The sequence below is a fragment of the Lonchura striata genome, chromosome 9, assembly GCF_050655825.1.
Source record: "Lonchura striata isolate lonStrDom1 chromosome 9, ASM5065582v1, whole genome shotgun sequence".
NCBI classification, from domain to species: Eukaryota; Metazoa; Chordata; class Aves; order Passeriformes; family Estrildidae; genus Lonchura; species Lonchura striata.
The window spans coordinates 9,907,750-9,930,214 of NC_140711.1; the positions used below are offsets into that span (position 1 = coordinate 9,907,750).

The 22,465-nt window shown below is 45.5% G+C and overlaps 1 protein-coding gene across 1 annotated transcript in view; it reads left to right on the top strand.

Annotated features, from left to right (window-relative positions):
• SGPP2 (sphingosine-1-phosphate phosphatase 2) overlaps positions 1–22,465 on the top strand; it is a 35,680-nt gene that overhangs the window by 2,972 nt on the left and 10,243 nt on the right. Inside the window, exons 2-3 of the mRNA XM_021553640.3 lie at positions 11,914–12,072; positions 21,490–21,669. Coding sequence (XP_021409315.3) covers positions 11,914–12,072; positions 21,490–21,669 — 339 coding nt within the window. The remainder of the gene's footprint in view (positions 1–11,913; positions 12,073–21,489; positions 21,670–22,465) is intronic.

Consider the following 22,465-nt stretch of genomic DNA (forward strand, 5'->3'; position numbering starts at 1 on the left):
TGTAATTATCCTGTCTATGGCTAATACTAGTTTCTCTTCTGTACTGCTTTCTATTATTAGTTTGTTTCACAAGGAATTTATTTCTGGAAGAGCTAAAAAGTATCTTTTCCTTATAGGATTTGTAGGAAATCCTCAAGCTGTGCTCTTAAAATATACCAATAATATACCGGTATACCAATATAATATACCAATATACCACCTGAAGCTGGTGTTCTGTGAGTGGCCAGATAAAGGCCACATAAATTTTAAAAGTGAAGCTTTGCTTATCTCTAATTTCCTGGTGGACTTTTGCTCCTGAAATTGATAGCTTGAATGAAAGGGCACAAAAAGTTCTTTGTAGAGATTTGTTTGTTTTTCTCCATTCTTCCTTTCCCAGATGCTTTATCATCTTAAGATCTGTCTTCCTGCCTTTGAGAGAGTACAGTTCATGTTTACACTGTAGTTATTCCTTAACTGTCAGAACTGCTCTGAGCTGGTGCAATGCTTGCAAAGTGCCTGATGATGTTTAGTGACTGAATGGTTCTTGCTCATGCTGTAGGTGAGGAGGATAATAACCAGGATGACAGCCAGGTGATGGTAACAGAAAGAGAGAAGGTAGGTAAAACCTGCACATCCGTTTCAGATGTATTACAGTCCCCAAAAATGTGGTCAATTACTTGCAAGATATAGATGACAACATTGTTTTTGCTGTGATGGGATGGCTGGTAATTTGAAGCATGCTTGCTCTAGAGCTTGAGTCAAGGTCTCTCTTCTGTGGTGGTCCCTTGCAATAGATCTTTGTATCAGTCTCAGATTATTGCTTTTTCTTTTAAAATGGTTTTTCAGGCTTGCTTTTTTCCATGCAGCAGTAAGTTAGCGATAGCTGAGGTAGGTTCAGCAGGAGAGGCAAACCCTTGTGAAAAAAGCCTATGAGCACTGCTAGGAGAACGGGCTCAAGTGCTAACACTTTGTGTCCCTAGAGAATACAGCTGAACTTTTGGAAGCTCCTCAGTTTGGAGCTGCAGCTGGGGAAACATGAGATGCAGTTTCTGGTTTCAATGGGCTGAGCATAGGGCTCACGTTCCCCAGCAGATCTCCCCTCCCTGCCTGGCTGCCCAGGGAGCTGGAGCATCCTGCAGGTGTCCAGTCCTTGGTCTGAGCTTTTAGCAGCCAGTGAGGGATAGCGTTCATCTGTATGAACGAGATGCTTTCATCAGAGTGATGGTCCTTTGGAATATGACAGTAGAATGGCATCCAAGCTTGAGGTAGTGAGTGGCAACTCTGTGAGAATCTGTCAGCACTGGGTTTGCCTCTCTTCAGGGAGCAGCCTTGCACCCCCCCTGGAGAACAGGCTGCAAAGACAGCTGCATGCTCTTTGTTACCATCTCATCTGCAGGATCTTGCTGCAGAATCACCTGAAGCTCACAGGAGCTGGTGAAGCTTTGCTGATTGCAGTAGACATCCTGTGTGGTGCCTGCTGCTGGGAGAGTGGCTGCTGGCACAGGGGCACAAGGGAGGGGCTGTGCTGGCAGCCCAGGTCCTTACACTGATGATGATGATGATGATGTGCTTCATGACTCAGTGCTTCCTGGCTCACAGCCTGAGTCATCCTTTTGGAGGCCATTGGACCTCTTAATGAGGAGCTGTCAGGATCCTAGGATTAATTCCAGTGCTTGGAGGTGAGCCACTTACTGCTTTATAATTCTGCTGACTGTCTTGGGCCATTACTTCGGATATCAACCAGAATAATAAAAGTTAATCTGCTGTTGTTTTTCTTGTTTGGGTCTCTGGAGAAGAGGAGCAGATTTAACAAACAAGAAGCCAGAGAAAATGTCTTCTGGAAAATTCCTTTGGACATCCAGATCTTTCAATTTATCTCATTTTTATGCTCTGCAGGGAATGTGTACAGGTCATCTGAGCAGTGGAAGGTAACTAATGACTGCTATGGCAAGTAAATCTGAGGTCTAGAGGGTACAGGTAGTGTTGTCTAAACCATGAAATTTTTATTTAAAATGTCTGTTCACTTTCCTGCTTTAAAGGGTGTCGTATCAGTCCAGTTTGGTTAGCACCTGTAATTTACTTTCCCAAAGTAAACAGCTTTGGTCTAGATGTAGAGGATTGTGAATGCTTTAATATTGACCTAAATTGCTGATTTATTTCTTTTATTACTAAGTTTTGGAGTATTTATTACTAGAAATAAAAAGTTAAAAATATGTTTAATCCTTCCTTTTGAAGACAGCTGGCAGTTGCAAACCACTGTCAATAGGGTTCCCTGAGCCTGTGTGTTCTGGCACACAGAAAGTGGTCACCATCAGCCCTGGTCAGGTCATTTTTATCCCCTTTGCAGCTTGCTCCACTGGATGGAATTGTGGCTGCTTACTTAAGTCAACCAGTTTATGAAGTGTAGTGCCTTTAGTGTTCCCCATTGCCATTTTCCTTTGCAAAGTGAGAGTGTTGGGGTACTTGATTTCACAGGAGGAGTCAGTGTCAGACACCTCAGTTGTGCCACAGGAGCAAAGCCTGGATGTTTGCAATGGAAAGGGCCCAGAGGCTTTAGCAGTGAGGAACCTGTTCCCTGACAAATGCACAGCCCACCCACCAGGATCTGTGGCATGAAGCAAAGGGCAGAGCAAGCAAAAAGACTGAAAGAAAGGTCTAGGGAGGAGAAAAGAGTCCTTATGGAAGGGCAGCTGACACCCATGTCACCTGCAGGTGTCAGGTGCTGGGGTGAATTTTGAACTGGGACTGACTGAAGTATTAAAACTTGCAAGCACCTGCCAAAAAGTGCCACCAGTGCAGTGCCAAGCTGTGGTGGCTGGGGGAGTGCAAAGGGACTGCAGCCACAGAGTGGCTCACTCAAAGGGGCAGGAGAGCCAGGGCTTGAAGCAGCGCTTGGCAACATCAGGTTGGTCTCCTTGTGTGTTTCTCCATCAGAAACAGAGCTGACATCAGCATGGCCTGCACTGCACGCAGCTAATAATGAGGCAGCAAGTGAATTAAGAACATCCCATCTGCAGCTCTCCTCCCAGGCTGGGCTGGCTGCTGAGCTCTCCTCCCATGTGCCTCTCCACAGCCACAGCTGCAATCTGAACACATCCCTTCCTCTTTCCAGGGGTCTGTGCCTTTTGGGAGCTCAGGGACAAGGCACTTGTGTACGTGTGATGGTACTTAACCCAAAGCTCTATTTAGCACTGCCTTAGGAAACAGCTCCGTGACTCAAATCCTGAAACTATCTGCTGGCAAAAATGTCACTGCACCCTGTGCTGGTGCCTGATTGTAAGAGATTAAAACAAATAGTTTAGTTGTCTGAAAATGGCATGGTGTTACTCTGTTTGTTACAGAAGCCTTGCTGCTCTGTGCCTCTCAGAACAGACCTCTGCCATGGAACTAATATTTGAGCAAAATTAGCTGACTGGATTCATGATGCTGCTGTGTAGAAAAAAGTGGATAATCTATGGTGTCAAGCTAAAGTTGATTTCTAAAATAAAATCCAACATGAGAACAAGATTTTGCTCTTAAAAGAAATGTAACAGTGAAGCCTGGTTCTCCATGGTCTTTGGCCATCCCTGCAAGCTTGTGTTGGATTGGATTAGGTTAGGTTAAGTTGAGCTTCTCTTGAGGAACTTCTCAGACCTGGTGTGCTGGGGCCAAAGTGAGTGACAGTCTTCCCATTCCTCCTCAGTGTCCCTGCAGAGCACCGTGGGTATCCAGCAGCCATGCAGGCCCTGGTAGCACTCTGACTCATCTGGTTTTGGCAGAAAGTCAAAACTAAGAGGAGGTGGTTCTTGAAGGAGATGGGTGGGTGTGTGGGCAGGGTGACCATCTAATGCTGTTTTGTGGCACAACCTTCTACCCAAAAAACAGTTTTAGCAACACTATACCTTTGGAAATATGAAGTACAGTAAGTTTTAGAGGAATCTGATATCTGTTTTGAAGCTCTAATCCCCATCTTTCTGAACTGTCTGAAATTTGCGTTCTCTGTTTCTTAACTTGCCTTTTCCTCCCTCTGTCCATGGACTCTGATGCTACCTAATCCTTCAAATACCTTCCTCAGGCATTTCCAGGTGCAAGCTCTATATTGCACCCCACAAAATTGCAGTCTAATTCTCGTAAATTAAAATGCAATTAAATAAACCCGTTCTTCCACTGTAAAACGTGGAAGAAGGAAGCCTTTTCCTTCTGCCCTTCCCTTGCCTGACTCTCTTGCCCTGTTGTTTCCATATTGCACAAATTGGCCAGTTCTTCCTGGAATGTGGGAGGATGAAGTGCATGAGAAGCTCACCCACCACTTCTGTCAGGGCAGCTGAAAGGGCCGTGTCCAACCTGCCCAACCTCTGCCTGGCAAAGCAGGGCTCAGGGGATGGAGGAGGTGAGCTCATCCAGGAGAACAAGTGCATGGCTTATTTATGCTGGTGTTGTGCAGTTTTCTTGGCAGAAAAATGCTGCTGATACACACCAGTGATTCAGAACAAAAAGTGTCAGAACTGGGCTTCTGGGGAGTTACTCCAGCAGCTGGAGTGACCATGAGAGGAGCAGCTTTCCATAAAGAGTGGGCAAGGAAATAAATGCAGGGATGTTACCCTCCATGTTGGACAGGTGCCTTCAGGTGTGTGCTCAAAAGTCTGAAGATCATGGTGGAAGGTAGACCTATTGGAGTTCCTCAAAATGATACTGCAAGAAAAGGGGTGAAACATAATTCTGACCCCACGACACCACTGTGTGGAGGAATGTCAGTCTGCCTTGCCTTTGTGATAGCAACAAGCAAAAGCTCCAAAGTATATGATCTGGTAGGTTTGAGGTTTGACTAGATGATCTTTAAAGGTCCCCTTGCAACCCAAACTGTTCTATTATTCTCTGAATTGTGGATGTCAACTCTCCAGGCCTCTGCTAAGAAAGGAATAGAGGAAGTTAAATGGCCTGTGAGTCTGAGTGCCGCGATGGACACCTTTTGATGGAAAGTGATGAGAGTCTTTTCAGGACAGGTTTCATAGCCATGTGGAAATCACCAGCTGGAAATGTAGGTTTGAGAGGCATGATGTCTGTCAGATGAATTTAGAAGAAAGTGCAGATAGGCTGGAGGATGAGAAGTAAAATAGTCTTGTCAAGCTGAAGGTATGGTTGAAAATTGACTTCTATTCAACAGGTGCAGACGCTTATTAAAAAAGCAGGTGTAGACTCAACTGTAGAATGGAGCAATAGATGTGGTAGAAATTTCATGGAGGAAAAAAGTTGTTTGAAATCACAGGTTTGACATGGTAGAGTGGTGACAAACCTCTGAAAACTGCCCATAAAATGAATGACATTGTGCAGGACTGTTCCTTCAGCATTGCTGAAGTGTCAATTTGATCTTTGGGCTCTGTAATTCAAGTCAGGCATGTTAGGTGCTGTGTCTGGGAAATGCTCAGTACCCCCTGTAAGAATTACCAGGTGTTTATGGAGTGAAAGAATTATGTCTTTTTCTTTTTCTTTTTTTTTTTTTTTTAATGCTTATAAAAACCTTCTCCTGTGCCAGCCTTCACAGGAAGGAAACAATTTGTTTCTTGTCTGCAGCAGATAAGAAAATAGCCATAGGTTTCAATTTCAGCAAGAAAGTCTCAGGCTAGGTGGCAGGAGAGCAAAGCTCTTGGAGATGTCCTGGAGCAAGCAGTGGAGTTTCCAGCTCTGGTTCAGTGATGACAGACAAACTTCCAGCAGAGTAGTGGGAGTTTAAGCCATCCATCCTTGGTGGACAAACTGGACCAGCCTTGGTTTAGGCTGTCTGTCAGGAAATGTGAGGCTGTCCTTCCCAGTGACTGCAGGCATGGTCCTCCACAAGCAATCTCAGCCTCTTCAGCAGCCACTCCCCTTTCTATCTGAAAGAGACTTTGGTTTCTTTAAGACAGCTTTCTTTAAGAAGACAACATAATCAATTTTTCCTTCCTTGATTCTTCCTATTAATTGCCTACACAAATGCTCTTTCAACACTAGTCTTACGTTATTCCACTTTATATTTAAATTACTTGGCAGATTCTGTTACTTCTATGTGTGTTCCTTCAGCACAAGGAAGGAGGCTAATCATGTTACTTCTAGAGCAAGATACAAAAACAACACCTGTAACTCAGTCTATCTCCCATCTACTAATCAGAGTGGAAGGAAAACAATATGAGGATTTAAAAAATGAAATCTTCGCACATGAATTGAAGTGTCTTAACTGTGTTCCAGACCTGTTCCAGCTCCAGTGTGCTGCTTGATGTGCAGATGTGTACATCTGTCTCAGCTGACCAGTCTTTACAGGCTGAAGGGGAGACTTTGGATGAACACACACTGATGTAAGGCGTGGTGGCTGGATGGACATTGTGCCCAGGGGGGCAGTGTTGGTGGGAGCCCTGCATGAACCTTTCCCAGTGTCTGTCTGGCTGGTCTCAGCCTTTGTTCTGGCAGACCACAGCCCCTTGCAGCCTGATTGTTTCCAGCCACCCCTGGTGCTGTTGGCTGAACAGCAGTACTCTTCTATTGTACCTTGCTGAGAATTTTATCTAATGGCCTTTTGGAATGAGTCAAGAAATTGCTGAAATACTACCGTGATTCTGCCTGATTTTTAGGCTCCCCACTGGCTCTTTACCTGAGACCACTGAAAGTGCTGTGACTCTCTGGTTTGAAGGTTGAGCATTGTTATGTCTCATGCAATGATTGTCTTGCTTCTGCATCAGCCAGTCCACATCCCTCTCATTGGGCCAGGAGTGCATGCTGCTGTCTCTGCTTGCACAGCAGCTGGGAGCTGGATGTGTCCTCTGTGTGCTGGTCAACAAGGACTTGCTGCCAACAGCAGAGCTGGACAAAATTTTATGACATTTAAGGGGGATTTCCTTGGGATTTCTGTTTGTCTCCATCTCCACATTTCTGAGGTTTTGGTTGGCTCTAGGTGTCCCTCCAACAACACCCTGTAAACCTGGACAGCTATTGAAAGCTGGCTGCCTCATGTTCTGCAGAGACTAAAAATTAATTACTTGTTTTAAAGTATTTAAACAGAGTGGGAAGCTGCACATATGTATGAGTTTGGTTAGGTGTATTTTTGATGCCTTGGGGTTCCCTGTGTGTACTCTGTGGGCTGTTGTCCTGCCCCTGCTGTCTCCTGACATCTCTGCAATTCCTCCCATGACTCTGTACTGCTCTTTGCTGCCTGCCCCTCACCCTACCATGGGTGCTGTGCACCCAGTGAGGGGCTCAGGCCACACCAGGATTTCCCCTGGGCCACAGCCCCTGTTCCCTGGCCACCCCATTCCCTCCTCATGGAGCTGCTGCTCCCAGGGAAGGTGCATGCACAACTGCTGGAGGGTTGTTGGCTGCCCTGGCTGCTTGTTGGATCTTCAGGAAACTCAATGTGTTTGACATGCAGCTGTGCAGTTGGATGAAAGAACTGAAACTTTTGACAATTATAGGCTTTGCTTTTTCTTATTTTCCAAATCTAATTACCAATATCTATTTTTTTGGCTGTTGTGACTTGATAGGTTTCTTTTTTAACTTGGTAGAGTTAATAAACATAAAGTGATGTAAAACTCACTGCTTATGCAGAGTACTCCAGTACAGAAGGATTTTTCACAGTGGTTTTACTCTAAACAGTACAGCCCTGTGGGGATGATTTGTCTGATTTATATTGTCTTTGTGTACAGCAGCATCTAGACTGGAATTTTTGATTTTTTCTTTTGTGCCTGATCTTTGGTAGCATCTCTAAATTTAGAACCATTTTTTTTTACCACATTAAAAAACCTTAAAGTGAAAAGTATGTAATGTGTTAATTAGGGCTTTGGGAGGGGAGCTCCTAATCTTTTGCAAGGCAATTCTGTTGGAAGGGGAGTAAGGGACTTCAAGAACTTCAATTAAACATGTACATTTTCTGAAAAATCTGAAGTAATTGAGAGCTGAGAACAGAGTGTTGGATAATGGGATCTCTGGGTCAGACTCTGAGCCTTAGAAGTCTGATGCTGCACAGCTTGTCTCTAGAGACAGGGCAGGAAAAGCTGGGGCCTGTTTTGCTCTCTGACAAGAAATCTCCCAGAGGAATTGCAAGAAATAAAATACATTTTTAATCTATTATGCTAGTGGTTCAGCTGTTGTTCCTTTGTTTCAGCTTTGAAGGCCAAACACTACATATATATATATCATTTCTAAAATGATGGATTCCTCCAGTGCTGTGTCATTGTGTGTTATTGTCTCCCCAGAACCACCGGGGTGTTGGTTTGCCTTGCCCTGCTGGCCCTGTAGGAATGTTCTGGGGATGCTCCCATGCTCCAGGGAGGCTGGGTGGGTGCTGTGGCAGCACCTGGTGTGGGTGATCCACCCCATGCAAAGACTGCAAATGTGGGGTGACCTGCAGGAGCCATTTCTGTGCCAGTAGCTGGGTAGTTTATTTGTGGAGACTCATACATCCATGAGAGTTTCTTGTAGTCTGAGCACTCGAGGTTTTTCAAAAGAGACATTCTGCAGTTGGTGAGAAGGGTCATTTTTGAGAAATTACCTGTCTTCTGTGTCTGTGAGTGCCGAGGCTTATTACATCTTACTTCTGAAATGCTCTAAAAATTCTGACTTTATCTACAGCCTTAATTGCTGCCCATTAAGACCTCCCTGATCCAGACTGAACAGCAATGGAGATGGATGGAAGGGCTGATTTGCTGAGAGGGCTTCAGCCATTGTGGAAGGCATCAGGTCATGGCAGTACATTAAGAATAACCAAGTTTAAAGATAAGAGTTACTTAAAATTAGCAATTGAATAAATTTCTGGGAATGTTAGAAGATGTTAACACAAATAATGGGTTTTTCTGCACTGGGGTTAGAATGAGAGTAAAAAGGGAAGGCACTTCAGAAAGCACTGCACTCTGCCTTCTGCAGAAATAGTGGATGTACATAGTAAATGTGAGCTAACTGCAGTCTGAGGGTGCATGGAGGAGGCTTGTTGTGCTTACAGTGCTGTGGGATCACAAGTGCAAACATCACTTTATTACCATGCACTACCAAGCATCAAGTGGAGCAATTCTGTGTGCCTGACATGTGGCTGCTGGCATTGTGTCACAGACAGGTTCTGTTTGTCCCCTGCCACACACTGGCTGTGCACAACTGCTGGTGTAGAGTTAATAAAAAATGATAAAAATCCAACCAAATGTGTGTGTGTGATATCTGATAGAAAAGGAATGGAAGACAAAAGAGAAAGGTTTTAAGAGTCATGTGGAAGGACTTGGACCAGCCTTCAGCCTGGAAATGTTTTTTAACTCCATATTTTTTTAGAACCTGATAAACCATACTTTCCCCCACAGAACAGTTACTGGAATTGGAAGGTTTTATCCCTCATTCCATGAGGTTGCAAGTATAAAAGCATTACCTTAGGGATGTGTCTGATGCTCTCTGAGCTAAAGCACACAAGCACATAATCCCCAGTACCTTGGAGATTAATGCTTAAGTGAGGAGTTAGTGGTGCCAGAAGAGGGCTTTCTGTGGGGCTGTGCTAAGTGTCACCAAATACAGTTTCAGGATCTCAGACAGAAGCATTGGAGCTGCTAATTGCACTGGGGGTGTTTTCTAAGTGGCAGATGAGACTTGAGACACTCAGGCTGATTGCTCTGTCATGCAGCCAGACACAGCACAGGGCTGTTATCCTACAGGGATGCCAGTAACTCCTCTGTGACTGATAGATGGGGGAACACTCCTCTGACCCTGGCATTTCCAAAAATATTGACTTGTCTTTTCTGTTTATTGGTGCAAAAATAAATTCAAGTTGTGGGGCTTTTAATGATAGTTGAATGGATGCAAGTTCTTTCCATCTTGCTTTTGTCCTCTCCATGCAGTTTGCCTCATCTCTGCATTAAAAGCAGATGAAAAGACTGGAATTTCGAATGGCTTTTGCAGTAAGTCACAAGTGCATGTCTAGACTCCTTAGACAATTTTTATGTTTTCTCACTAGCATGTAGGGCGAGAGTTTCTCTTTAGTAAACTAGTTACACAGCCAGCTCAAGTATAACAGTTTTCCTATTCTGAGAGTTTTACAAGCTATGTTAAAACTCTATCTTAACTTGGTGTGTCTGTGCTGAGACCTTCATGGTCCCTTCTCAGTTCTCATCCTTAGGAAGTTCTTTCATCTTGTATTTACATAGCCAATGTACATATTTTTAATTTTTTGAGGAAGATGGAGTGAGACTAAATTGGCTCCTTAGCTCCTCCCCTGAATGAAAACTCCTGTCTATTTGTCTATCTCCTTATTTCCCAAAGTGACAGGTGTACCTACAAAATGTGAATCACTTACCTGTTGCTCCTGCTAACAGCCTGAGACCTCTTAGTGGTGTCCTAGTCCCAAATGGCAGCAGCAGCAAACCTTTTCTAGACACATTCAAGTGGCCAAAGTAATGGCCTAAGCAATGTGTGCTGTTCTGTGTCTTCCCAGCTCTGGAGGGCTGGGTGTCACCTTTTAGAAGAGCAAAAACAAGAAAGAAACATGTTGGGGGGGGGGGGGGTACATCTAATGAAATCATCTAGCTACCAAATACAGAGACAGAATGAAATTTCATGCTAAACAAAATTGTGGGAATCCAGAGCTTCCCTCTGGCTGCCCTGTCAGGTCTGGGACCCTGGCAGGGGTCAGGAACCCCCTATACAGAGCCCCAGAGACACTGGCTGTGATCTCTGTCCATGGAAAAGAGTTTTCAATCTTACAGGATGAATTACCAGCTCTGAGTGTTTGATATAAATAATAATTAAGTGTGGCACAGAAGCAAAAGTAAAATTTTAGGATTCTAGATTAGGGGTCCAAAGGGGACAAGATGGAGGAAATTGGGTGTGTCTTGTCCTTTTTCTCCTTCTTCTTCATGCCCTCCATGTTTCACTGTGGTGTTGGCATTTTTCTGTTGGTTCAGGCTGGGGACACACTGTCCAACGTAGGTGACAGATATTGGCACGTTATTGTAAATCCAGCCCAGGGAGTTTCTGGTATTTAATGTTTGTAACATCCCACTGAGGGCAGAGCCCCACACGCTGCCCTGCAGGACAGAGCTGGGCAGGGCAGCAGAACATGTTAGAGATAAACAGAATAAACAACCTGGAAACCAGCACAGACCAATTATGGCTTCTGCTTTGGCAACGGGGCTGAAAGACAGAGACTTTCTACAATCTCGGAATCATCAATACCACAGATTCTGATGCAAAATGAATATATAAAATGCTAAAGTGCCATTGTTTGCAATGTATCTACTAATAATGCTTAAAAAGACAACCTTGTGGTTGTTACTTAAAATGTTGGAGTGCAAATCTGATGGTGACAGGTGCAGCTCTTTTCTCTGCCCACTCAGAGCCTTGTGCTCCCCCGGATCTGCTGGTGCAGCTGTGGCTGCTGAGCCCAGTCCCATACAGGAGCTGAATCTCCCAGCTGTGGCACCTCAGCATGGAGTGATCCTGTGAGATCCTGCACTGGGAGCACAGGGCTGGAGGCTGTGAAGAACTCAGTGCTGAGGGCTGTTGTCAGCAGCACCTGGCAGCAAATTTCAGGGACTAGAATGATGCAAATTTTAAATGATGTAGTTCAGTAATTGCAGCTTAAGATTTTCACCTCAAAATGCATTTCCAGAGAAAGCAGTGGTAGCTTTGTCTCCTGATGTAGAAATTTCAAACTTAGCATATCAATACCTTTTATGAAATACACCTGATTACCCTGGAGGAAAGGCTGCTCCCATCTCTTGGAAGTCTTTGTCCACATGACTGCTACCTCAGTTACTCTGAATAGATTTCTGCTCTGCAGGAAATGTAACTGTGCTATCACTGTAGTCTTCATTCTAGTACAAAAGTTGAACTTCATTTATTGACACTTCTTACAACAAATATTGTGTTTAAGGATTGGGAACTGCAGTAGTTATAACATTTTAAGTGTTTGTTCTATTTTTCTGCTTCACTAAAATGATAAAATTCTCTCATTTCCAGGGTTGCACACAGAAGTATATTGTGAAGAACTACTTCTACTACTACTTGTTCAAGTTTTCAGCTGCTTTGGGTGAAGAGATTTTTTATATCACTTTCCTTCCATTTACCTACTGGAATATAGATCACTCTGTGTCCAGAAGGATGATAATTGTTTGGTCTGTAAGTATTTCTATGATTAATTTAAACTTTAATTCTCTGTCTATAGCTAATGAATATTTAAGAACAAGAACAACCCTTCAAGAAAATCCCTTCAAACCAAAGAAGCACCAACACTGTTTATGTGCAACTTGTGTTTAGGAAGAAAAGGCACTGCAATGCTGAGAGAGGAGGCGACAGGCATCCTCCTCTGATTCAGGGTTTCTTCATCTCTGCCACATCTTGGGCTGACATTTTTTCAGCACAATCACTGACTGAGCTGCTTTTGATACAGTTTGCAGAGAACAGTTGGGAAAACACTTCCTTCCCAGTGCATCATAGTATTTCAGGGATTGCTTTTCATCACTTTAGGAAGACTTTCTCCTATTTTCTTTTCTTCTATGTAATTTCATATGGTTCTGGCTAAGCTGAAATTACTATAAACCTAACAGTAAGGGGATATGCAGGCTGCAGTGGAATAAGCAGGGTGTTTCTGCAGCCACTTGAGGGGGGAAGAGATCAGATTGTCTGTTGAAGGCTAAAAGCATTGATTTTTATTAATAGAGAGCATTCACAAATTAACTGACTTCATCATTGCTTCAGCATGGGTTTGGGGTAACCAGAATAATGCATTTCCATTGTAGCCCCAAAAAAAACAGGAGATAACTGGGCTCTTCAGACCAGGACTGGCTGTTCTGTCACTGCCATTGCTCATCTTGGTATTGATCAGATATTGCTGCCCAAATAAAACCATTTTAGAACAGAGAAGGGAGGTAGGGAGCACCTCTGTTAGCTGGCAGAGCCTGGAGGCACTATCAATCTACACTGATTTAAAAACTGAATCTTGGTAAAAACTTTAATATGCTATCCAAGTTTATCTCTTTACAGTGAAGTTTCTTTGTGATCTAGTCAATTCTGTTTAATGATATTTTGTCTTTTGACTAAATAATATGATAAGAAATAATAAAACCAACTTGAATTGGGTTATACACATCAAATACACCTGGTATTTGGCAGAAGGCATCAGTTGTTGGAGTGCAAATCTGATGGTGCCAGTAACCTTAGTCAATACATTTTATAAAGAGAACATGAGAAATAACTTGCAGATGAAATTTAGAAGTAGGTGGACACAGTACAACTAGAGCTGGATTTTGGCCAGGAGTACACCTACAGCTTCTGGAAACATGCCACAGAAGATGAAAATTGGTAGTCACTGCCTTCTGGGTTTGCATATAACTCAAAAAAAATGAGCCTTTGGAGTCTTTTACATGCATTTCTGTAGATTTGCCTTGTCTTTTCCTTGCAAGGAATTAATCTGAGTATTGGCCAGATCTAGTCTGACTTAATTAGAGTATTCAAGCATCTGATATGATAATTAATATTATTTTTCACTTACTGAGTTGTGGAGCTGCACTTTATACTGAAAAGGGGGAACTGTTTTAAATACACGGGCTTGCAACAATCTGTATTTTTAAAACATTAGTTGTATGTAACTGTGAAATGGCTAAAAATGTCCATGCAGGCCACGTGTTACTGCTGTGGCATGTCCAGCTGGGAGGATCTCTTGCTGGTGAGCAGGGACTGGCACTCACAGTGCTGGGCTGGTCTAACAGTCATAAAACCACAGAATGGCTTGGGTTGGAAGGGAGCTCAAAAACCACCTCCTTCCATCCCCCTGCTGTGGCAGGGGCACCTTCCACCAGAGCAGGCTGCTCCAAGCCCTGTCCAGCCTGGCCTCAGATGCCTTGGTCCTGGATGTGACATTTGTGTCAGCTGCAAGGGAAACACCAAGGTGGCAGTGGGACAAAGCTGTGCTTTTAACTAAATTGGAGGTTTTTGGTGATGGGCTTCTGAAGAAATGCTTCTGAATGCATGATGATGATGGTGATGGTGTGTGGCTAAGAAGTGTGTTAGATGGCAGTAAAAACCCAGGCAGCCTGAAAGTCTCTGACCACAGCTGTGAGTGGAGGGCTGGGAAGAGCATGAAGGGATAATTGCAGGTCCCAGGCAGGTCCTGCAGAAGGCTCTTATCCATCTGGGGAAGGGAGCTGGTATCAAAGGAGAGCCCTAAGGGCAAGGTGGGAGTAGTTCCCCTTTAAAGGGGGTGCTCAGGATGAGGAGAGGTTGTTAGTGAAGCTCTTGAGCAGGGAGAGAGAGTGGACCAGCAATGACCTTTTCAAAAGCCTGGGCAAAGCACACGGATGTAGGGAACATGGCTGGCAGGGATGATGGTGACACCACTGGCCAGGAGAAGTGGCTCTGGAGAATGAGGGTGCTGAGGGTGGCACTTTTTGTGCTGTTTCCCACTTAAACCTGTGAATTTCTGCTGCAATTGGGAGATGATAATGTTGGTGTCCCAGGATGAATCACAGGAGTTTCATCCCTTAAAAATTAAAGCAGCATTAATGCTGTTTACAAAGACTTCCTGCCATCTTATCTGTAGCAGTTTATGTGGAGCCAGTCACCCCCATTTGAGAAAGATAATTTCAAATTGGAGCTGGGCCAGGGATGATTAAAGAACAGACTATTTTCTGAGCAGAGACCAAAAGCTTACATAAATCCCTAGCAAAATGAAATTGGAGGGAGAATGGGGCTGGCTGCAAAAACCATGGGGAAGGAAGGAGCTTCTTAAAATAAAACTACAGTCATAAGAAGAAACGTGCATAAGGCAGTCATAAATAATTTCAGTTGAAGCCAAAGGTTGTGAAATAGCTCTAGAAGGGTGAAGGGCAGAAAGAAAAATTTTAAAGAGTTTATTTCAGCAGCAGCAGAAGAGTGGACTTGGAACCCAGGAATGTCTTCTCCAGCCCTGGGTCCCCAGAGCCAGCTGCTTGTGCTTTTCTCCTCAGGTGGATGGCCGTGGGAAATGCTGAGTGGTTTTGCATCCAGATGCTTTGGCAGCATAAAGCTGCATGTTGAGCTTCCATGGGGCCTTGCCTCTGAGGATTTAGAGTATTTATGCAGGCTTTAGCTTTACCTTTGTGAACAGCTGGAGGAAGTAACTGTGTGAAACCTCTGAGCAAGGTGCTGAGTCAATAACGAAGGTCCCCTGGTGCCTTTGCTTCTCTTCTCCAGCAATTTGAAGTAAACACTCTTGAAACTGCACAGGCAAGGCTTTGATACCTGTGACTCTTGCAATTTCAGCCAGGAAGTGCAGAGATGAAAAGCAGCTTCACACAGTCCCCAAATGTTCTTTAAGTTTACTGCACATCTCAGCTCAAGAGGTGAAATCTCACTTTGTTTCTGTTTATTTTTTACTTTTTGCACTGCTTCAGGTTTGAAATCTTTATTTTAGTGTGGAATCTCAAATGCAGAGACCTAGGGGAAAAAAAAACCCTTTCTGTTTCAGTTTGCTATTCAGCATGCCTGGAAATTTCTTTTTCTGGGTTTTGTTCCTCAGGCCTCTTTATAGAATATAAAACTTTAATTTATGCAATGTAAATAAGAGCTGGCCAGCATGGACTTTGTTGGGGCAGGTGTGGAAGCTTTTGGCATGTGACAAGCTGCTGACTCAGGAGTAGGTGGCACCTCTGAAGGGAGGCAGCGTTTGGGTGTTTGTGATGCCAGGCTGTGTGTGCCCCTCAGGGCTCCCTGAGCAGCACTGGCTGGGGACATCTGCACCAAGTCTGAGAAGGTTCTGGGTCTGAATCCAGTGCAGTTTAGTTTTCATCTTGCTTTTCAGAAGAACAGTTTTCTACAGGCTGGCAGCACTTAGTTACTCAGCAATGATGAGCTCATTACTCCCTCTCAGAGCAGCCAGGAGTTTCCTAATCAGCTGGAGTTCACCTGCAATTGTGATGCCAATGATATGGCTGTGCGGTGATTGAAAACACACTTGGAAGCAAACTCCTGGTTTTACAATTTTGTGTGTGTTAGTGCAATTGCAACACTTGGCTGAAACAAGCCTGGAACTGCTGACAAACAGAGTCACTTGAAAGCCAAGCTCCAAATATTGCACTGCACAGGAACATGTAAAACTGTATTCAGGCACATAACTAACTACATGTCAGGATACAAAAATAAATGGTGTGTGCAAGTTGATAAAGTGTTGATTGAAAGGGAATTTTGCAAGAGCTGGCAGCTGTACTCCACCCTTGAAGAAAAAGTGCCAATAAGGCTTTCATAACTGAAACAAGCTCTGAATCATTTAAGGTGAAGTTTCAACTGGCAACCTTTTGTATTTCAGTAGAACTTCTAGGTGTAACAGTTTACAGTTTTAGATGTTAGATGACAAACCAGATCAACCTGACAGTACTTTTCCCTGCTACCAGGAGCCTGGATGCCTGGACTCAAATTTCTTTCTCTAAGCCCACTATAAGACACTCAATTACCTTATAGATTTTGTCTAAAGGCTTCTTTTAAAGACAGAGAATGTGTTAGGGTGTTGGCTGGTTGTGCTTCTGGAGGCTTGAGGTACTACTAATCTTGTTCTGGTTTTGTGTTTCTGAAGCCTGAATTGAGACAAAGTCGTCCTTCCTTAAATATATATAACAGTTTTAGAAAGCTGCCCAAGCTGTGTCTTCCCTGTCCCCCAGCCCCTGCTGCCCTGTGCTGTGAGTGCTGTGCTGCTTGTGGTGGGCTGGAGACCTGCCTGTGGGATTTGATGTTCCCATAGTGGCTGGGACAGCCCAAGGGTTTGAGCATCCCACCAGCTGAATGCAGCCTTGAACATCCTATGGACCCTGGCCAAGCCCTTGGGAAACGTGGAAAGCTCCCGTGCAGCCAGCACAAGGTGGATGTGTTTTCTGGAAACAATACCCAGCTGGAAATGGCAGGTGCTGGAGCTCTGGGAGAGCCAGCTACCCTCTCCCACAAGGTGTGTGTGCCTCCAGGAGGATCCAGCCCTGCTGCTGGGCTTGGAGCACGGGGAGCAGCCCGGTGCTTCAGGAGGGGATGGGGAGCAGGAGGCAATCTGAGGGTGGCTTAGGGCCCCAGGTTCTGCTCTGCAGGGCTTCCTCCACCTGGGCTGCTGCCAGGGCAAGGGGCCAAGAGTGCTGCTCAGTGACTGTCATGGTGTGCTTTGCTGGAGCCAAGCCTTAGTTCTTGGCATTGACTGGGGGGTAGGTAGGAGGAGTACCTCCACAAGAACAAGCTTTTCCTTGCCCTGTTCCTCTTTCACTCTGAACCGAGTGATGCCCGAGGGACAAAGTCACAGCAAGAATCTGCTGCAGTATTTATCTGGTCACTGCACCTGGGGGATGCTGAGCACAGAGCTGTGCAGGCTGGGTGCTTGGCTTAATTTCTCTATGGTAAATCAAAGTCACGCCTGCCTCAGCAACCCCACACAGTCTTTACTTCTGCTTGACTAATCATGTTTATTAATAGGCCAGCCTTCTTTTTTTTTTCTTCAGTATGCTTGGTCACTCCTATCAGTGCACAGTGCTCGGGAAAGAAACCCAAAGTAACATCATTTTCAAACTGTAAGTTTCCTTTCTGGTGAGATGACCCTGCAGGCCAGGGTTTCTAGAGCCAGGTTACAGAGTTTCTATTTTGGAGCTAAACCAGAAGATTTGGAGTCAGGCTGCCACACTGTGAATCTCAGGGAAGAAATTGCCTATGCTATTTGACAGCGTGTCTTCTCTAGAATTTTGTCTTGTCCTTTTAACAGATCAATAATGAAGATAAGGACAGCTGCAAAATCAGAAGCTGAAAACAAATATGATCTAGTTCCCCTTTGTTAGCTGAAATATGGCAGAATAAAAAAAGAATTGCTCCTCCTGACCTTCATATGCCAGTGAGAGAGACAGGTGTGTCCATCCTGCGCAGAGGTTGTAGAGGGCAGGGGTGAAGGAGGATGTCCACACAAAGCACACCTGCAGCACTGAGCATGTTTCCTCAATCCTGCCAGGCTCAGGGTCTGGGCAGCTGCCATAGGAACATTCCACAGGGGAAGTTGCACTCTGTGGCAGTACTGCCACGCCTCTGCACAGGGAACAGGCTTAGTTGTGTCTGTCTGCTCCATGTGCATCTGCACTGTGGTGGTAAATCTGCTTCCAGAGCTCTTGCTTCCTGTCATAGGAGTGATGCATGTGAGGGGAAACCATTGCAAATACCAGACAATGCCTGCAGGTCAGAAAAACCTCCTCCTAGATTGTTGACTTACACACCAGAGGCATGGGAATGTCAGGGAAACAGGTCACTTCATGGCACTCAGATGCTCAGAAGGAGGGGAGCAGCCCCTCACCCCAGAGGGATCTCCTTCAGATGTTGGAACAAATGAATAGCTATCCACACCTGTGTGGATTCTAATACCTCAAATTTTGTTCTGTAGTTGTTCACTAAAGCAAAATATTTTAAATTACAAAGATATGATTGTCTTGTTTATCCTGATGCAAAGGCTCAGGTGAAGAAGTATTTTTGGAGGTAGACTATATATATGACTCAGAGCAAATTAAGAGGAAGCTCTCAGAAAAAGACCACAGAGGCTGTCTTGCTGCTATAGCAACTGCCAATTGCCTTTGTGTAGTAAAATGTAATGCTGTTCACCCAAAGTGGCAATAAAGCCTTGCCTTTCCTTCACCTGGAGTCCTGGCTTGCTGTAATGTGCTGCTATTGCCCTTGCACAGCTGTAGCTGTGGTAGACACCACAGAGCCTGAGGAAGGTCTTGCTTTAAGCTGCTTACAGTTTTTGGGTTTTGTTTGGTTTTTTATTGCTGCTTACATTTGTTGCAAGGATTTAACCCAAAAGAGTTCAGAGTCATTTTCATTGTGTTGGGAAAACATGGATGTGCATGAGAGAAGGGTGAGGGTGGGCACTGCCGGATGGGTCCCACTGGTGCCACTCCTGCTCCGTGGCACAGGGCTGTCCCAGGGAGGGCACCCGCTGCCAGGGCTGGCAGCTCTGCAGAACTCTGCTTTGCCATGCTGTGAGAAAAGAGCCTGTGGGGAGCCTGGGCAGAGCCGAGCTCCTGCAGCCCTCACAGAGCCCGGGCAGTGCTGGGCAGAGCCGTGCTCCTGCACCTGGGCAGTGCCAGGCAGAGCCGGGCAGAGCTGAGCTCCTCCAGGTCCCCCAGCTCCCCCATGCCGGGCACAGCCGGGCTCCCCCAGCCCCTGCAGCCCACACAGAACCCGGGCAGAGCCGGGCACAGCCAGGCTCCCCCAGCTCCCCCAGCCCCTGCAGCCCACACAGAACCTGGGCAGAGCCGGGCTCCCCCAGCTCCCCCAGCCCCTGCAGCCCGTGCAGAACCTGGGCAGAGCTGTTCTCTTCCAGCCCACACAGCACCCGAGCAGTGCCGGGCACAGCCGGGCTCCCCCAGCCCCGCAGTCCGTGGGGTGCAGGTGCCACGGCACTGCCTGTGCAGGGTGGCCTTTAGCAATGTGCCCCTGCTGTCATTCTCTCGGGCAGCCTGCCACTTCAGCTGCTGGAGGTGTTTTACCTCACCCACAAGCGCTGCTTCTGCCACATATTTCAGAATTATGTGTGTAAAGCCATGTGCATGGTACCCAAGTAAGCTAAAGGCAAAGGTACGGTGCTTCAGAGATCCATGCTGTCTGGGCATATTCTGGAGTCCCCTGCATGTTTTATGAAGGTCGTCTCACCTCTTCTTACCCGCTATACAATTTGTTTCTAAAGTAAAAGGGTCAGAATTTAATCTGGGATGCTGGGAAGGGGAGGGTGTTGTGATGATGTCTGGTATTTTCATTTACCCATCCCACCTCCAGCATTAAGTCTGTTTTTTCACCATCACAGGAGTCCTAGCATAGCCTTCATTTTTGAGATGACTCATTTCCTTTTCTGCAATGCTCTTATGTTCTAGTGCTAATAATACTTACACAAGTGGAAGTCATTATTATAGAGGACTGCTGATAAACTGGCTCATCCTACCTTGCCTCTCAGATGGTATCACAAATGGCAGCCTCAATGTTTTATGTTCTGCCCGAGAGAGCAATTTTTCTTTCAACCTTGGAATTTAATTAACTTCCAAACATGTGCCTGCATCCATTTGGAAACTGAAGGCATTAACTAAATAAAATCACACAGTAGGTTTTTAAAATACATTTGTTCCTTGAGCCTTTGTTTACTGTGAACAGTCTGGGGCAGAGTATTTATTCACTGTCTTCCCTGTGCCCTGTGTGTCCATAGGAGCAGCCAGGTGGGTCCCACCTGCTGCTGATAATAAGGCAGTAATGTGATTCATATGATGAGGAATAAAGGATGCAAAGTCACTTTTCCAGGCTCTGCTGCTGGCTGTAAATCTAGCACTCTCTGGCTTGTGCTTTGCTGTAGAGGGAAGGACGAAGGAATGACTGGCTTTTTCCTGGTCCTGACTTCTGAATCCTGAATCCTGCCATCTTTCTTTTAATGTGAAACCATTTTTTAAATGGCTGATGGGAGAGAGAGGGATGCAGCGTGCCTCGTGACAAATGTGGCAGTGGGTGATCGTGTTGCTGTTCCAGCATATGGCCAACACCAGTAGAAAGGGAAGGATGTTATTTTAAGTCCCCTCCTTTGCTGGTGGGAGCATAAGAAGCAGAAGAGCAAGCTGTCTCACACAGCAAGTGAGCTTTCATGGTAGACATCAGTTAACCTGATTTTTGTACTAAAAAAAAAAAGAAAAAAGGTTTGCTTGGATTTGTTTTAAAGAGCCTCCTCTGCCTATGTGTGGCTACATTATGTAAAGGGAGGAGGGCTACAACAGAAAGCAAATACATCCTACAGGGACAGCCTGGTTAACTTGTCTCAGATGTCCTCACTGTGGATGCTGAGAGAATGCTGCATTTGGGGAGAGGCTGCTAAGGAGCACGGCTGGATGGGCAGCACCTCTCAGGGACACTGGATAGCATTGCCCCTTGCCTCTGCTTCCCTTGCTGACCTGAATGCAGCCCTCACTTAAACCCCTGGTGTCTCAAGCAGGGAATAAAATCCTTTTACTGGGGAGTTAGGCAGGAGAACTGGTAGCTCATGTTGCCTGTCCAGTTTCCCTCTGCTGCCTCTATGAGGATGCCGAGGCTGTCACTGAATAACCACACGGGTGCTGTGGCCCAGCAGGGCTCCTGCAGCAGTGGCTGGAGTGGGAGCTGCTGGGAATGGGGGAGCTGGGGCTGGACATGGCTGTGATTTGAAGATGAGGTGGAAAAATTTCTCATATGGCTGCTTTCTTTGCAGGAGAGGGGTTGTAAGGGATAGGGAGGAAACTTAAACTTCTCTGGCTTGGTGTGGGAACCAGCTGTCTGTCTCACACTGTCCTGTATTGCTGAATCTCATCAGCCAACCCTCCTTTTGGTCCCACTTCTGCTCAGGTTACCACAGAGTGCAGCAAAACCACCACTTCCTTCACTGGCTGAGCTAATGGAAAGCCCTTTAATAATTCAGGAGATAAATTCTCCACTTGGAGGGGTGGATTCTGCAAGAAAAAGCACGGAAATACAGGTGGTTCTTGGGTGGGCTGCGTGGGGATTGCCTGTGCTGACTGACAGCCCTGTGGCCTTTCCTGTCCCCAGATAGTGATGTACATAGGCCAGGTCTCCAAGGACATCCTGAAGTGGCCTCGGCCCCTGTCACCACCTGTCGTGAAGCTGGAGATGAGGACGAATGCAGAGTATGGGATGCCATCCACCCACGCCATGGCAGCTACAGCCATCTCCTTCTCCTTTTTCATTGCAACCATGAACCAGTACAAGGTAGGGGTACAAAAGGAAACCAGAAGAAAAAAAAGAAAATACATTAAGAAAAGAAAAGCCTGTGTCTGCTTCCAGCAAGCCACATAAAGCTTGCAAATCCAAAGATGTTGCTACTTCCAGAGGAGTTCTTTATTTATTTTCACAGATGTGTATTCTTCCCTGTTCTTACCTGTAGCTGCTCAATAATAAAAGAAATTTAGTGGTAATGTCCTTTTTTATGCAAGGACTCCTCTCAGAGCTGCTGGCAGGCTGCACTGCCCTGCTGTAGTTTGGTGGGGTCACTGTGTTTTTGCACGTGGGGTGGCCTGGCAGGGAAGGTGCCTGGTTGCCACATTTTGTGTTCAGGCCATGCCCACCAAGTCACTGCTGCACACTGGGACATGCTGGCTCCCAGGGGAACCAAAGGAACTCTGTGGTTTCTGTATGAAAGGAAAAGCATTCCTGGAAATCCCCTGGTCCAACCTGAGTTAGACTAACAGCACGCAACATGATCAGGAAGCCTGCTTGTCAGAGCAGTAACAGCAACTTCACTGTAGGAGCTGTAGGCTGCTTGGGGAAGTCTCATCATTTTTCCTCATCTTCCTAAAAGGTTTATTTCCTGGAAACCCATTTCTCCATGATGATTATTTTTGTTCTGTTTAATGAATCCAAGCCTGTGTTTCCTGTACTCTAGCAATAATCACTTCCTGGCTGCATTGTATTTAAGAATGTTTCTTAGCCCTCTCAAGGGATAAACCCATGTAATAAGAGGGCTCCTGCTTCCTGTGTGGTAACAAGAGCAGCTTGACAGTGGCAT